The sequence below is a fragment of the Oxyura jamaicensis genome, chromosome 3 (assembly GCF_011077185.1).
Source record: "Oxyura jamaicensis isolate SHBP4307 breed ruddy duck chromosome 3, BPBGC_Ojam_1.0, whole genome shotgun sequence".
Taxonomy (NCBI): domain Eukaryota; kingdom Metazoa; phylum Chordata; class Aves; order Anseriformes; family Anatidae; genus Oxyura; species Oxyura jamaicensis.
The window spans coordinates 38,074,809-38,090,454 of NC_048895.1; the positions used below are offsets into that span (position 1 = coordinate 38,074,809).

Below are 15,646 nucleotides of genomic sequence, written 5' to 3' on the forward strand. Positions count from 1 at the left end.
TGGACACCAGCGTTGTGCTCTGCAGGCATGCCTGATGTTCAGAAGTATCAGAACAGCAGGATGCCAGAGATGTAAGGCAGGCCCAGCAAAGAAGCTGTGAGGTAGAGATGGGAACTAAGTTTTCTGTACATGAAGAATTGGTACTTCTTCAGTAGAAGAGGGTGATTCATTTTTCATGGTTCAAGCTATAAAATAAAAACTGTGGGTTTGCTTTTTCTGAAACTACTACCCTATTAATGTGGGGGGAGTCTGTCAAGTCGGATCAGCTACAAAAGTAAAACATGTCACTACTAGACATATATTCTTGATTAGATCAGCAGCTCGGAGGCTTGCAAATTACTCCAGAATGTCAGGATACTCAAGTGCAAACCTCTTCCATGAGAGGACTGATTTTGCATCCCCTGAGGCTCAGAACCCCTTGCCACCAGGAAACCTTGTTCTTCCATTCTTGTTCTCAGTTATGATGAGTTTATATGTAATTATGTACCTCAGTACAGTGGTTCTGACATGCAAGAATGAGGGAAACGTTTCTCAGAATATTCTACAATGTACTGATTAACTTGTTCAACTGCAAAGGGAGAGACTGCCGTATAGATTTGTTCTTCTGATCAATACAGAAAATAGATCTGAAACGTGTCATCTACACCCAAGGCCAATGCTGTGCTCTCAATGATTTAGAAAGAATAAAATGTTATTTTCCCTTCTCCTCTAATGTTTTATAAAATTAAGACTAATGTTCACTGTTATTTTTTCTTAATTACTTCCAAGTGACTTTCTATTGATTAATTTAGACCTCATTTTATTTTTCAATTTGAAGTATTTTAAAAACAAACAAAAAACAACAACAACACAGTAACTTCAGCTGTGTCTAGGGACTGAACCTGAGAGGATGACCTTGTAATTCATAACCTGAGTTGTTAAGCTGGAGACTCTAGGAGATTCCTGAATCTTTTGTTAGACAGATCAGTGATGAATGAAAGTGGATTATACTTGCTACAGAAAACATTTGCTAAACCAGCAAGATTAGAAACTTTGTAAGGGCAATCCCTCTGTATTATACCTTAAATTAAATGGAAATCACCTAGGATAATCAGTCATTATTTTAGTTTGGTGGGAAAAAAATAAAAGTGGAGCTATGTACACATAAAATCTAGGCTCTACAGTTCTTTGACATTTTGGAGTTTTCTTTCCAGAAAACTTTCAATACTTCAGTGCACTTTATGAAAGCCCTAAATGCACAACTAAGAGCATCAGATATTTAACTTGCTTTGTAAATTTTATAGTGCAAAATTGTTAATGTTTTTGGCAGTCTGCAACAGACTATATGAATAGTGTTAGAAACACACCTGCATGCATGTACAATATAAGTAAAATAATAGCAAACTGGCATTTGCCATGTGTAGCATTTATTACTGAACACTCAGTCTGCCTCTGAGTAGTAAACACATCTGTTCTTGGTGTGCCTCCTTTATTCATAGTCCCAGGTATAGTGTTATAATACAGTGCACACGAACTTTGTGCTACTGGCATGATGCCACTGGATAGGTGCATAGTCTGGAATACCTTCTGCACCCAGAAGTGTCCCAGCGAAGCCTTAGAGGCCCAGGGAGTGACAGTGTGCCCTGGGCTCCCCTCTGGCCTGCTCAGCCCATCTGCATTCCATTTGGGATTAACTAGTCACCTGCAGATCCCCAAGAAAGTGAGTAGGAAAGTTAAAGGCATAATCCAGGGAGCAGGAAAATCTCACTGCTTGCCACAGTACAAGAGAGGGAGAAATCAGCTGTTTCTGTGGCACTTAAAAAATGAGATTTTCAGAGGAATTAAAATGAGGAAAAAATCAGATTTTTTTTTTTTTTTAAGTCAGAAAATTCCCTTTACCTCCAGTATCAGCATCTACACTGCATAGAAAACGAGTGAAGGAAGCACCGATAACATTGATGAGATCAAAGAGGTCCTATAAGGTAGAATTTGGGCTTTCATTTCTCATGTGCATTGAAATTTGTGACAGTGGCAGACTGGTAGTCTGAGCAAGCCACCTTTGTGAATACCTGCCTGATGCTTAGCTGTGATCACTGGTCTGGAAACCCAAAACAAAGGCATCTCATTTACAGAGTAGCCTCACTTAATTGCCACTGCATGCACATTTTCTTGTCTCAGCAGGAACTAAGCTAGCAGGGCAAGGTGCAGTCTCCTCCTCGGAGCCTCCTTGGGAGAGATACTCCATCACCACATGTGGATGCTGCAGCTTCAGATGCCACTGTCAGTGTTAGTTTCATCTGTTGCTGCCTAATTGTAGAGAAGGTGAAGAAATGGGCTTGTTACAAGTTTGTGGTGTTTTATGAAAAATACAGCCAGTGCAAGACTGACCAAGCTCAGTTCATATATTAAGTCGGAGAGCCATCAGATGATGATTATCTTCACTCATAACCTCAAAACAAGACCATTTTTAATAACAACGAGTTTAAAACCATTATATGTTACATTACCCATGTACTTTTCAGATGTCCCACTTAGCTCTAAGAACTTATTTACCAGTGTCCTTTGATGTTTTCTCCCTCCAAAGCAGTAGCATTAGTCCATTTCATGCATGAGAAGAGAAATGTGAAGGCTCCTGAACATGGCACATTTTCACAGTGCCTTAGTCCAGTGTCACTTAGCATGCCATAGCAAATTATGGTCTAGTGATTGAAATTAAAACTCTCTAAAATAGCTTCCTTGTTTTTTGTCAGTGGGGGATAGACTTTATAGATGCTTAAACTGGTTTAACCTCTTGACATGTTAAAATCTGTCCCTTTACTGAGAAACAATGAAGATAAGGTATCAATTTCACATTAATCAAGAAATTTTTCTTTATGAACAATTAAAACTTGTTGCATACCTGAGAGCTCTACCGTGACAGACCAGAAGTCCATGTAGCCCTACAATCCAAACAAAGGCTATATTTTCTTGAGCATAACATTGTGAATAAACTTTAATGCAATACAATCTGTGAGATCTTATGTTCAATGTGTTATCACTGAAGATTTCCTAATTAGACTATGAAGTTTGCTTACTGGTTATTCCTAAAAATTGAAAAAAAAAAAAAAAAAAAAAGGTCAGAAAAAATCACAAAGATTGTTGCTTGAAAAATACAAAACTAGTAAAAATAATAAGTACTCATAGGAATGAAGCCTTTTCCCTTGTCAGTTAAGAGATGGTTTATCTAATGTTTGACTAAAAAGAACTGACGTAATAATTGAAATTTTTAGTTTGGACCAATAATTAGTCCAAAAACCTAGTGCTAGGCTGTCCTTGAGTAATGATACTCAGCTTAATGAGGAAAATCAACAGGAGCATCTATAGGAGGTGCTAGTAAATGCTGGCCTCCTTGTCCTTCTCTGCAACGACAAGTGGTGCTGCTCTGCTTTGTCCTGGAAAGCTTTGGGCAGCCATGTGGTACTGGCATGGCCAGCTCTGTTTCTGGTAGGAGCCAGCTATTAGGCCAGTGACTACCATTTCCCAGCTAACAAATATTTACCTGTGTCCTAAGCTGCTGCAGGAATGAGAACTGCAGAGTGGTACTGAAATCTGAGGGGTCATGCCTAAGACAAACACATACTAAAAATTTGTCCAGTGCATTGGCACCTTGGAAAATGTTTGGTTTTACCCCATCCTTCTAATGTTTTTTTTCAAGATCAAACTGCCCCATCTGACAAGAACTTGTAGGTTAATCACATATGAGAGCATCACATCAGTAAATGCAAATATTAATGGGGAAGGAAAAAGAAAGAACAAGGGAGCAGCATCCAGCTTAGAACGAGTAAAATCAGGAATATGCATTTGCTCAGCCAGTGTCTCTTGTCTACCGTCTGCTCCAAGACAGGGAACAACCCCAGTGAGAAATGAGGAGAGGACTGCAACTCCACACAGTAAGCAGGAGGATTTTGCATGTGCTACCGCTTAGCATTACAGCTGTTATGAGAAGTCATCCCCTAAATTCAGTAAATGCTACCCTCCTCCTCTTCAGCACCTTTCTGAAAGAGAAAATCACCCATGGGGTTGGGTGAGAGCAGCCTCCCATGCTGCTGTGTAAATTGAAGCAAAATCCGGCCCCCATGAGCAATGCTAAAGCCTGTTAGAGAAGTGAGGGCTGGCTAAATCCTGGTCTGACTTCCTGTTTCTGATCCTGTGCCTCTCCAGATGTGCTTTTGCTAGAAGCTGTTTATACCAGCTCTATGCATAGTACCAGCAATGTCACCTGGGAGTTTTGTTTGCTGGTGCTGGCCAAGCTGCTGGCATGATACAGCTGTTCCACATGTGAGTGGATGGGCAACAGTGAGAGCAAGGAGGATTGATCCAAGCTCAGTATCTCATTTTGCTCCCAGAAGGGTTCATGCTGTTCTCCCTTTCTCAGTTGAATGCATGGAGTTTCCCTTTCCAGTTCTACCAACATCTGTTCTAGGGACCATAAAGAAACATGAAAAAAGAGCCACTGAGGCTGCTTAGTAGAAAAGATCAGAATTAGAAAAGTAATATTCTAATCTTCATGCATTTCAGCTCTGTCCCCTGTATAAATTTCATATTGATTTCTTGTAAGCCACATATGTATTGAGGTTGTTGCTGACTTGTTTGTCTGATTACTTGAGGTGTTAGTGTATAAACAGGTCAGTCAGCACATTTGTATGTAGCAGCTCATAAATCATCTTATTTTTGGAAATCCCCCCCCCCCCCCCAACCCCCCAAGTTCTCTAAAAGTACAGTTGGAAGGACAAGTCTACATTTAAAAAGTTAATACATTAAGGTAGTGGCACAAACGCTGATACCAATTGATTTCGTATTCATCGATGTACTTGTTTACTCTAGCTGCTCTGCTGCCTCCTTGTACTCTCATTCCCTTGTCAGGGTATGCATGCAGGGTTTCATTTATGCTGGTATATTATAATAAAATTGTTCAATAGTTTTAATTAATTTGGCCAAACTGTACCTATACAAACAAAAATTCTACTTTTTAAAATTTGGTCATATACTTCTACATGTCAATGGCAAGAATAGATTAAAATGTTAAATTAATATTAAATATATATCTTCTAATTCTTTAGATGAGCATCTACTACTTCTTCTGAACTTTTTTTCAATTTTTCTTTAGCCTTATTAGTACAGGAAACATTTTCCTGTGTGTGATTAGTCATGTGCTATACCTCTCAAAACTGGCATGTTTGATGTAGTTGACCAAACACAAAATTTGGCTTATGGAAGTGTTAGTAACATTGTATCTGAAAAAAATATTTAGGCACAACCCTGAAATTATGACTCACAAGAGATGATCCTTACATCAGACTGTAAACTGTGTATCTCTTAGAAGTAATAATTATGAAACCCAACCATACAGAGCTAAAGAATCAGGTTTTATTTCAAAAGCATATGCTGGAATAGAGTTTGAAGGAGGTAGTCTGTAAACTGGAAATAACAAATGCCTATAGAACTGAATAAGAAGATGGGACACTTCTCTATTTAGGGCTGCTATGGATTCTATGCCTTTAAAGCTTATTTTCCCACTCAGAGGACTACATGTGATTCAGAATAAAAATGGAAGGAGATCTCTTGAAAGGCATGTTGTCTAGCTTGTCACTTTTCCACCTGTAAGATAATTTTGAATTACTAATATCTGCAGAAATGTTGTTCAGGTGGACACCTATCTTTTAAGGAGTGTAATATTCTCTGGGCAGAGAAAGGAGATTGAGGAAAGGACCAACCAAATCAGAAATCCTGATCACTGTGGGGCTTAGGGGAAAGAGTATCCTAAAACCATCAGCTTACTGTGGTGAGCAATATCCATGGTGGAAGCGATGCAGAATACCTAAAAAAAATAATGTTATGATATCTGAATGTGTCTATAGGAAAAATTTAAATACATTAAATAAGATTATCAAGTCAGGTCAACTAATTAACTGATAGTTTTTTACCTGCTTTTAGATTAAAAACTCTTACTTTATGTAATATCACAGTTCATTCCTGACATGCTAGAATGTGGTTATGGTTCATCTTAAAAGTTCCATGGAATTACAGCTCCTAAATAATCAGTTGTTGCAGATAAAAATGCAAAATTAATTCACAGACTTTATCCCATGATGAAAGCTTGTGCAGCTTTCCAGTGTATCGCTGAGTGAATTGCTTTAATAACTAATGGAAACCTCCAGGAAGGGAATTATTAGACAGCTCAGTACTCAATGGAACTCATACATATTTGCAGAAAGTAGCCAAGCTTGTAGGCCTTTAAAATTAAACACAAAAAAAAATAATCAAAGGGAAAGGTCAAAGTGTGCATAGTATTTTCTTAGTTTATGTCCAAAGCTGACAATCATCAACTGCCTAAAAACACTTAATAATTTTGGACATGCTGTCTTAAGTTGTATTCCAGTGTCACACATCTGTTGAGACTTTCTTTACTGTTGAACTATTACATTAGAGGAAAGCATAATTTAAGATTAAAGAAATGCCAAGGAAGTGAATTTAATGTAGATAAAAATTAATAGAGGTAGAGACAGACACAGGGAGCAGACCATGCCAGGAAGGAGACATCTTTCAAAGAAGCGAGTAGTATTATTGTTAGGTGATATGGTGAACTTGATAGATGAGCAGTCTAATCCAACATTGCAGATCATGATTTCCCTTCAAAATTATATTGTAGGGGAAAAATTAATCCTCATTTGTTTGACTTTTATTTCAGAGCACAAAGAATAAAATAGCTATTCTTTTTGTCAAGACCCATTCTGATATATTGCATTTGAGCAAATGTTCAAAACCAACTTGCATATCCCTTTAAACATAAAATTAATTAGTAAGGAAAATAGATATTAAATTGTGTAATTCCACTGAGTTACAACAGATGACTTAACTACTCATTGATATGGCAGAATAAGTTCATTTACCATTTACTGCAGATGTAGCATCCCTTCACAGTTTCAATATTTCCTATGGTAGTCTCCTTGAAGTCAGTTTGATTTTACTGAGTTGTTCACTTAAGATAAACAATACAATAAATGTAAATATTAAATATCCTTTGACTATAATGTTAGAGACATTTGCTGTTTAATATTTTATTATCTATTTATGGTACACTGTCAGGGTATGCCGGTGATATTTTGAGGAGTGGTGTAAGCTTGCTAAGCCAGCTCTGCCTCTGTTGAATTGGAGCCACAGTAGGATGGCCCTAAGAGACACTTATGTGGTTTCATGGCTTTTGTCTGGCTCAGCTAAAGCTCAAATCTGCCTGAAATACACCATGACAACATAAACTATGCTATCTTTTCCACACTGTAGGGCTAACTCTTGTGGGACAGTCATTATACCTTGTTAAAAGAACTTGCTAAAAAACTGAAACTGCATGCTTGCAATAGGAGGGTGAGGAAAAAGACAGTGGAAATCCAAACACCTTCTAAGCAGTGATATGTAGTCCCATGTAATATACCTGACCAATGGTCCCTATAAACAGTAAACACAGTCTCAGCAAATGTATAGCTGAGTTCATGGAAAAGCTGCTTTCCTGCCTGTATGCAATCTGCCTCTTACTTCCTTACCTGAGCTTTAAAGTAGCTTTTTGCCATCTGTGACAGAGTTACTGCAGTGTGCACATTCATCTTTGTAGCATAAGGTGCCCTCACTTGTGGTGGCTGTCTAGAAGTTCTGGTAGTGACCAACAGCAAAGCCCTCAGCAGTCGTCTCTTAGCAGCCAAACCCAGTCTCACTCAAAAATGGCCTTTGAATTGGTGGATTATTCTGTGAAACAACCTGGCTGGCTGGCAGTGCAGGTGTGTAAGCGTAAGGGCTTCCTGTGGTTTAAAATTTGACAGACTCCAGTTGGTGCCCCTAGTTATTTGACAGTGATGTGGCAACACTAAGTGGTTGCTGATGAACAGGTTTGCAGTGATCATGCCTCTGTTTTCTGTTTTTGTTTTTTGTTTTTATCTTTTCCTCAGGGGAAATCGCTCACATCAAAGAGGTTAACCAGTCTAGTGCAGTCCTACTAAAAGGATCACCTTGTAGCATGGAAGCAGACTCAAATCATTATACATACTTTGTAGCTCACTGATTGCCTGAATCAGAGGACAGTAGAACAAGATGTTGCATGAGCAAGGACCTGACTTGTTTTCTTTTGTGTATACTAAGGCATTACAGACTCCGAGGGACTCTCTAGCCTTTCGATGCCTCCATTTCGAAAACTGTCTGCTCACTTCCTCCTTCATATCAAGCTGGATCTGTGTCTTTTTATTTTCTGCAAGCTCAAGTACAGTGAAAAAAAAGCTTCTGCTAGGCACAGTTTATTAAAAAAAAAAATAAATACGTCAATCAAAAACTGGAAGAAATGTAAAAAAATGCATATATTAATAAATATACATATGGCATCACATTTATTGCACAATAAATTAGCACAGAAGGTTTCATTTCACTGATGTATTCACATTGAGAAAGAAAGCCTGTGTCTTTGTCTGTTGTCTGTATATTCTCTGTTAATGTTTCTTGCATTTATTTTTATACCATATTTAAAAAAAGAACACCTTTTACTCCAGATGTATTAAAGTTGATCCTTTCTCTGTAAATTTGTGTATGTTTATATTGTTGTTTTATCTTTCATTAAAAGATGCAGAATCTCTTTCCTTTGGGAAGTTTGAGATTTTAATATTGAATCTGAAGATTAGTCAAGAGCAAAATCATTCCTAAAAGTTACCTACCCTGTGCTTTCCAAAAAGTGACATGAAATGGCATTTTCTTTCTCTCAGTGACACCTAACCAAACACACTTTATTGATAATCATTTACTCTTTATTTTCTTTTTATCAAGCTAGCAGCAGTCAGACCTTTCCAGCTTGCTCATCATCACATAAGCAAACCTTTCTTTAAGCTAGACCAGGTCTGTAAGAGTGCAGCCTATACATTGTGCTCAGTGATTCAGTTGCTGCCCAAGAGCAGATCAAGTGAAGTGCATTTTCTTAGGAATGACCTTGAAAAAATCTAGCTGAAAGCATGAGTTAGCTAAATAATTGCCGTTTCTTTCTCCTTGCTGTCATGTGTCAATGCAACATTTTAAGCTGAAAAGGCAGTGGATTGGGAGTGCTGAGAATAGTGTGCAAACCTTGGGTAGTAAATGTAGGAACTTGCAATTTTAATTCAGGGGCTCAGTTCAAGTGTTCTGTTGTATGTCTAATACTGAGGTTACTCACAAAGACCTACTCATAAGTTTACAAGAGTATGTAGCTGTTGTCCTTGAGACAATAGATGTGGGGCCTTCTGAAGCTAAATTGAGCTAGAACCAGTAAACCTTTGCTTGGCAGAAGAAAAGCAGTACTTCTGACTGATACACATGACGTAAAATAGTGGCAGAATCTCTGAGCACAGAAGTGATGGTCAAATTGCAGGTACCCCCAGGGCATTATAGGATGCTTAGGACAAACATGCTGAAAGAGCCTTCTTAGCAGCACACAGGAGACTCAGGACAGCCAGTGCTGGTACCATCTGTGGTACTGACTTTTTTGTGACATTGGCATACAGGAACCTTGTTTCAAAGGGACTACCAAACCTACAAATGCCCCCCACCCCCATTCCTGACACAAAGTGGGATGGTCATAGACACGATCAGGCAGTAAATTTGAATACATCAGTGCTGGAGTCATCTCAGTTAACACCAGATGCCTACCTGCATTGCTGCCACTGGGAACAGGGCTGCTGAGCTGCCGTAACCCTGCCATAACCCTGACTGCAGCATCTCTAGAGGGGACCATCTGAACAAACCCAGAACCAAACACATTGTACATCACCATGAATGGCTGCTCCCTTGGTTTTTGTTCAGCTGAATTTTCTGGGGAGGTGTGAATTTTTTGTTCTTTGTTTGCACATGCTGCTATGTTTCTGGTTTCTAACTAGGATAATAATCACTGTGTTAAGGTGTCACAGTTTCTGTCAGCATGATTCTTCTGAGCTGAATTTTATCACAGAACACTGGAAATGCCCATGAGATCTTGATTTTACCAAGAGCTCCATCTAGGTCAAGTCAAAATATTCACAGTCTAGGAAGGCCAGATGAATTCTAATAAATAGCCACACTGAACCCCAGATCTTAAACTCTGAGATTTAATTTTCCTTAACCACAGCAATGCAAGCTCTGAGGCATGATCTTGGGTCCAGGAAATCCACAGAAATTTGAGCTCTGTTTCACTTCTCAGTGCCAAATGGAGATATTTATTTCCAAACTCCTGCTGCCACCAATTGCATCAGCTGGTATATTGCTGCTTTTCCTTAGGATTTAACTAATTAGATACCAGCAGCTGCTTTGAAGAATCACTCCCTTCAAATAACCAATGTTTCAAATTCATATGTTAGATAATCATTGAACTTTACCCTAAGGATTTTTTTTTTTTCTTTTTAAAACACTTTGCAATGCAGACCAGCCAATAAAAAGTATTTGTATTCCTGAACCCGTTTTGTACTCATTCCAGCTCTTCTTTTGTTTCAATATGTACAAAGCCTGTATTGAATGGCTGTCTTTTCCTGTGTTTGTGCAGGATCTAACACAATGTCTGTAAAGTAAAAATGCACATTACAGTAAGAATTTCAAAGTAGGCAGGGAGAAGTATTAAGGTTTCATTTGAACCTTGTTTCAAGTGATGCAACGCCACAGTTACCCAAGACTGAATTTGGCCCAAACAGACCAAAAAAAACCTGCTGTACAGCCAGTTGATTTTTAACGGGTTTGTCTGCGATCTCTTCATCCCTCCCCTGATCACTGTCATCTGTCAGTGTTGCCACACTGGGAATAGAAGCTCCAAGTAGGCACAAATGTCTCCAGAGAGAAAAGATAGATATTTATAGATGTTTGTTTCCAAATGTATATGAAAAGCCACTTCCACAAATTAAGATTAACTCAGGTTATGGCATATTTATTCTTACTGTGGCAACCACTGAGCAGTTGAAGTACACACTAGGCAGTGTTGTATCTATTAGGAATTTCAATGAGGTCATGAATCTGCTGAGGAAAAAAAAAAGGACCAAGTGACATCTTTCCTCCTGGCGAAGAGCACCTCCTGGTGCCTCCCAATAAGCTGAAAACACCCTTCATTGGAAAGATTTATTTTTATATGCTTTAAAGGAACCACTCAACCTGGGAACAGCTGAACATTCACAGAGCTTCTCTACAACACACACCAAAAAAAAAAAAAAAAGAAAAAAAGAAAAAAAAAAGAGAGAGAGAGAGAGAAAAGGCCTTAAAAAGAGAGAAAGAGCAAAATGCTGAGCTGAAAAAGCAGTGGAGATTGGCCAGAAATTAATGGGCTGAAGGTGAAGACAGAAGAAAGAAATGAGAATTAATTGCATTGACCAGAATGGAACCAGCAAGGGAGGAGAACTCAGGAGCTGAGCAATTTGGCACAGGAGAGGCGGCGTGCTGCTGGTGAGATGCCAGTGCTGGGCAGAGCTGGAATCAAAGCCCAGAGAAGCAGTCCAACCAGACCATCTGCAGCTACCCCTTTAAAACCCAACAAGGACTTTTTTTTTTTTTTTTTTTTTTTTTTAATTTTTCCTGAAAGAAAGCTCTTAATACCAAACATAGGGAATTTCTTTTTTCCAATTGCACCCCTAATGTCATTTGAAATAATAAATGCCCAGTAGTCCTCCAAGAAATAATAAATGGGAGCATGGGAGCAAAAAACTAGTTCCAGAAAATGAGACCTACAGGAATGTGTTTAGGATGTCTATTTATTAAAAATATGGAAGAAAGCCGAAGCAGACAACTAAAGAGAGAGAAGACTGTTTTCTTTAAGTAACAGTTGGGAATCACCGGAGATTTTTTGTGTGTCTTCCTTTTGTTTATCTTTATGCCAAGTGATTTGCAGCAGCTGTTTGAATTTAGATTTTAAAATTACCGTATTTTAATTTCCTTTCTAGCTAGAGGTATCATGCATAGAACCAACACCACTGAACTTACTGACTTAAGTGCATAAAACATAGAAATTTTGCTAAAAGAAAACTAATAGCTATAGGTACCTGTATAAAATAAGATTTTAATCCCCAAATATTCCAACAAATTACCAACAATTTATTTGTACATATTCTGTGTTCATAATTCATTTAAGCACATTGCTAAGTGGTTCTGAATAATACAGATTTGCCTTTTGATCTGACTAGGCTAAACAGGTTAATGCTTTCACCTCCAGTAAATTGAAGCTATGCTGAAGGAGCCCCAGTATCAAAGACATGGAAGGAGAGGAATTTCTGAGGCCAGGCTCCCTGTGGTTGTGCTATTCTGGACTGTGGAGTCCTCAAGCGAGGTTTGTACAAATAAATGGCTTTTGTTTGTACAGACATTGGCTAGAGGACTGCAGAGTCTCCCCAGACATTCATTATCTCTGCTACTGCATTTTTTTTTTCCCCTAATATCTAAACTAAATCTTCTTTGCTTCAATTTATCCCTTTAGCCCTTATCAGGCTGCTACATTCACTGTAATAAAATGTCCCCTCCATTTTTGCTCAAATATGTAAATAGCCATTGCAATGTTACAGAGCCCTTTGGTTTCCTTCCTGGTGTTTTCTGAAGTGAGGGTTGACTCTGCTGCTCTCTTCCAGCTTTTGCAGAGGACGGAGCCTGGAGCAGGCTGCAGTGCTCCTGTCCAGGGTTGACTGCTACAGTGCAGGTTGTACTTCTGTCTGTAGGCACAATGGCAAGGCTAGCCCTTTTTGTAGTAGAGGGTCACTGCTGAATCATGTCCTTTGTATGAGGCACTGTGATGCCCAGATCCTTTGAAATAAAACATAGGTGGTTGTTCCCCTTGGTGTGTATTTCTGGGTCAGTAAGGTGTCTTTAGCTGTCCATTGTCTAGCATCCAGTTTTTCAGACTGTTCTTCTCTTTTACTAAGGTCTTTTTTTTTTTTTTTTTTTTTTTTTTTTTAATCCTAACCTCTGAAGTAGTTGCAGACCATATTCCTTCTGGTATCTCTATGTATGGGTAGGCGTGAGGAATCTGCTGTCCTGATTCTGTAACACTGATTCATGAATGATAGTGATTATCCTCATCACTATTTGCCATAAGGGATCTGTATGTGCAAATTGTTAAGAGAAATTGCCATGACAATAAACTCTGAGAACCTGCACAAATTCTAGATGATAACCCTTATTTACAAGGGTGGACATGGATAGTAAATATCAAACAATATTAAGACACGATTGTAAATGTTACCTTGTTAGTGGCATTTGCACAATTTTTATTGTACTTTTTCTTCACTCCCAAAATATATTCTGACACATTCACTTTCATTGTTATATATATATATATATATTATTTATTTAACTAGATTTTGAAACTTCTCATTAGATTCATCATAGATGTCACCTTTCAAAATAAATGCTATTTACAACCCTTGCTATTAACCTTGTGGCTGCTGCTTCTTCTGTGTCACAGAAATGAAGCTTTTCATTATTCATATAACTCTCCTATCCACTTCTTTATTCCTTTCCACCTTTCCTTTTTGAAAGATGCACGACAAGGGCATTTTTAATGTAACTTTTCCACGTTTTTGCTGAATGCATAACCTGAAATCTATGACCCTTTTTTTTTTTCAGTTCATCTCTTTTTATGCACTGTTCTTTACATGGCTCATCTGTTCTTTTAGATTCTCTTTCTTCTCTTCCCCTCCCCAGCAGTAACACCTTTTTAGGATTCACAGTCTTTTATGGTTCTTTTCCTTTGTTCCTCTGATCCTCACTCCATTGATCCCTCCTGCATGTTCCTACAGTGACCACAAATACTCCTTGCACTTCCCTCCTCTGTTCTGTCTTTCTTGGACTTTAAAGAAATCACAGGAAGAAAAAAAAAAAAAAAAAAAGAGAGAGAGAGAGAAACATTAAAGAAAAGGCTGGTCAGCAATTAGGGCCAGGGTCTGGTGCAGAACATGCCTCTGACCATGACCTGATCTCCTGGGATCTTCCCTGGTGCATTCCTTTCCTTTTTCTGCCCTGCTCCCACCAGCTCTCCATGATTCCTCCAGCCACTGCTGCCCCAAACTCCCCGCTTTAGGGGATGGCTGTTAGTGGTGGCACTATGTCTGTTAAAAATGCTCTCCAGGCCTCTTCATAAAGGCAGGCTCCTGCCCCTTGCTGGGACCCCCATGACTTGTCTGGCTGCTTGCACAGGAGCATGAACCTGCCAAAACAGGAATAGAGATCTGGACCATCTGACCTTTTCTTCCTTCCTTCCCATGTAAACTTAGCTAACGTTGCTAAACAGCCCATAAATGACATGTATGATTGAGGCAGGGGAGGCATAGGGGCTGGCAGGCTGCTGGCGTTGGGGAGAAGGGCCTGGGGTGATGTCCTGTTGAGGAGTTTTCTGTGTCTGTTGGGGAGGCCTTGCTGCTGACCTTACAGGAGGTAGGAGAGAGATGGTAATCCTTAGCGTAGGTGCGCTGGTTAGGTCTGGACAAAAGGAAGCTTGGTTAGTTACTCATGTGGTGAGCAGGACAGGGAGCAGGTGCTGAGGTCACTTACTGCAGGCATTGTGATCTAGAATAAACTGGGAGCTCGAATGTCCCTCAGGGCAACAGAGGGGTGGGGGGCCCAGAGGGTGTCACAGAGCATCCCGGCTTCTTGTCAAAGTGTGTGGGGGAGGTAGGAATGAGGGTTGAAGCCCAAGTCTAGAAAATGCTTCTAAGTCCTGATCCATATTGGTCTAGGAGGTAGCTCCAGTGAAACTAATGAACAGGGGTATGGAAGCTCATGTTGTAACTGAAATCACAGGTAGTTTTCTGAGGGAGTGGGCATAAGTGTCAAATTTCATCAATTATTAGCCTTTCTAAAAATGTTTTGGTATTTTAAAAGGATACACTAGAAACAAGTTACACATATAATGCTTACTTAATGATGGAATCATTTTCCAAAAACTCAGATTTAGGGAACAGCTAAATTTGTAATTGTGAAGTCAGTTGGGGTTGCTTCTTTACTTCTTTTTCCATCCCACCTGAATTACTTCACGAATCTTGCTGGGACTTGGGCTAAATCTCTTCTTTTGCTTTCCTTCTCAGTTGTTTTCCTCATCCTTTTTTGTCTCTGTTCCAAACCCCAGATGTGGGACAGTAACTGCAGCTACTGGTGTATTTGTGTGCAGAAGGATTTTAATGTGTATATTTATTTTTTTCCTCTAATGGGAACACAATATCAGACTTTCATTTTGTTCCAAAGGGCTTCTTCCCAATGCAATTCCTGTCATAGAGGAATGTGATCTATTTTTTTCTGTGTTCTTGTGTATTTTTGATATTCAGATATTTTACTTGGGAAAAAAAAAAAAAAAAAAAAAAAAAAAAAAAAAACCTGGAAGTTTTTTTTTTTAGATATTTCTCCTGTCTACTTTGGGATTCCTATTTGCAAGGAGAGCTGAGCATCTGCTGATCTTCCAGTGCCTCTGTTGGCATCTCCCACTGCTTCTTCCTGCCCCAAACTTCCAACACACTTCCACTGAAATAGCAATGTGACACTTGTGAGACTGACTTCAAGGAGTAATTACCCTTTGCTAAGTAGGTACATTGATTGCTAGCTAGATGTCAGTTGTGTCACCTCTTCGGTAGTTTTTTTTTTCCTTTCCTTTTCTTTTCTTTTCTTTCCTTTCCTTTCCTTTCCTTTCCTTTTCTTT

General features: G+C 39.0%; 1 protein-coding gene and 1 long non-coding RNA gene across 9 annotated transcripts in view; one reads left to right on the forward strand and one right to left on the reverse strand.

Moving 5' to 3' along the window:
* Positions 1–5,650, reverse strand: part of LOC118163601 — a 19,585-nt gene extending 13,935 nt beyond the window's left edge. The window contains exons 1-2 of the long non-coding RNA XR_004749134.1: positions 5,481–5,650; positions 4,151–4,153 (exon numbers count right to left, since the gene is read on the reverse strand). This is a non-coding gene — a long non-coding RNA (uncharacterized LOC118163601). The remainder of the gene's footprint in view (positions 1–4,150; positions 4,154–5,480) is intronic.
* RGS7 (regulator of G protein signaling 7) overlaps positions 1–15,646 on the forward strand; it is a 268,343-nt gene that overhangs the window by 236,457 nt on the left and 16,240 nt on the right. For 3 of the 8 annotated variants that reach the window (XM_035320393.1, XM_035320391.1, XM_035320394.1), the window contains one exon: positions 8,146–8,642. The exons of 1 other annotated variant lie outside the window; for it this stretch is intronic. In XM_035320393.1, the coding sequence (XP_035176284.1) occupies positions 8,146–8,304 (159 nt within the window). In that variant the 3' untranslated portion in view covers positions 8,305–8,642. Of the gene's footprint in view, positions 1–7,955; positions 8,643–15,646 lie in introns of those variants that run through there. 4 more of the 8 variants (XM_035320398.1, XM_035320395.1, XM_035320397.1 and 1 more) reach the window with 2 other exon arrangements.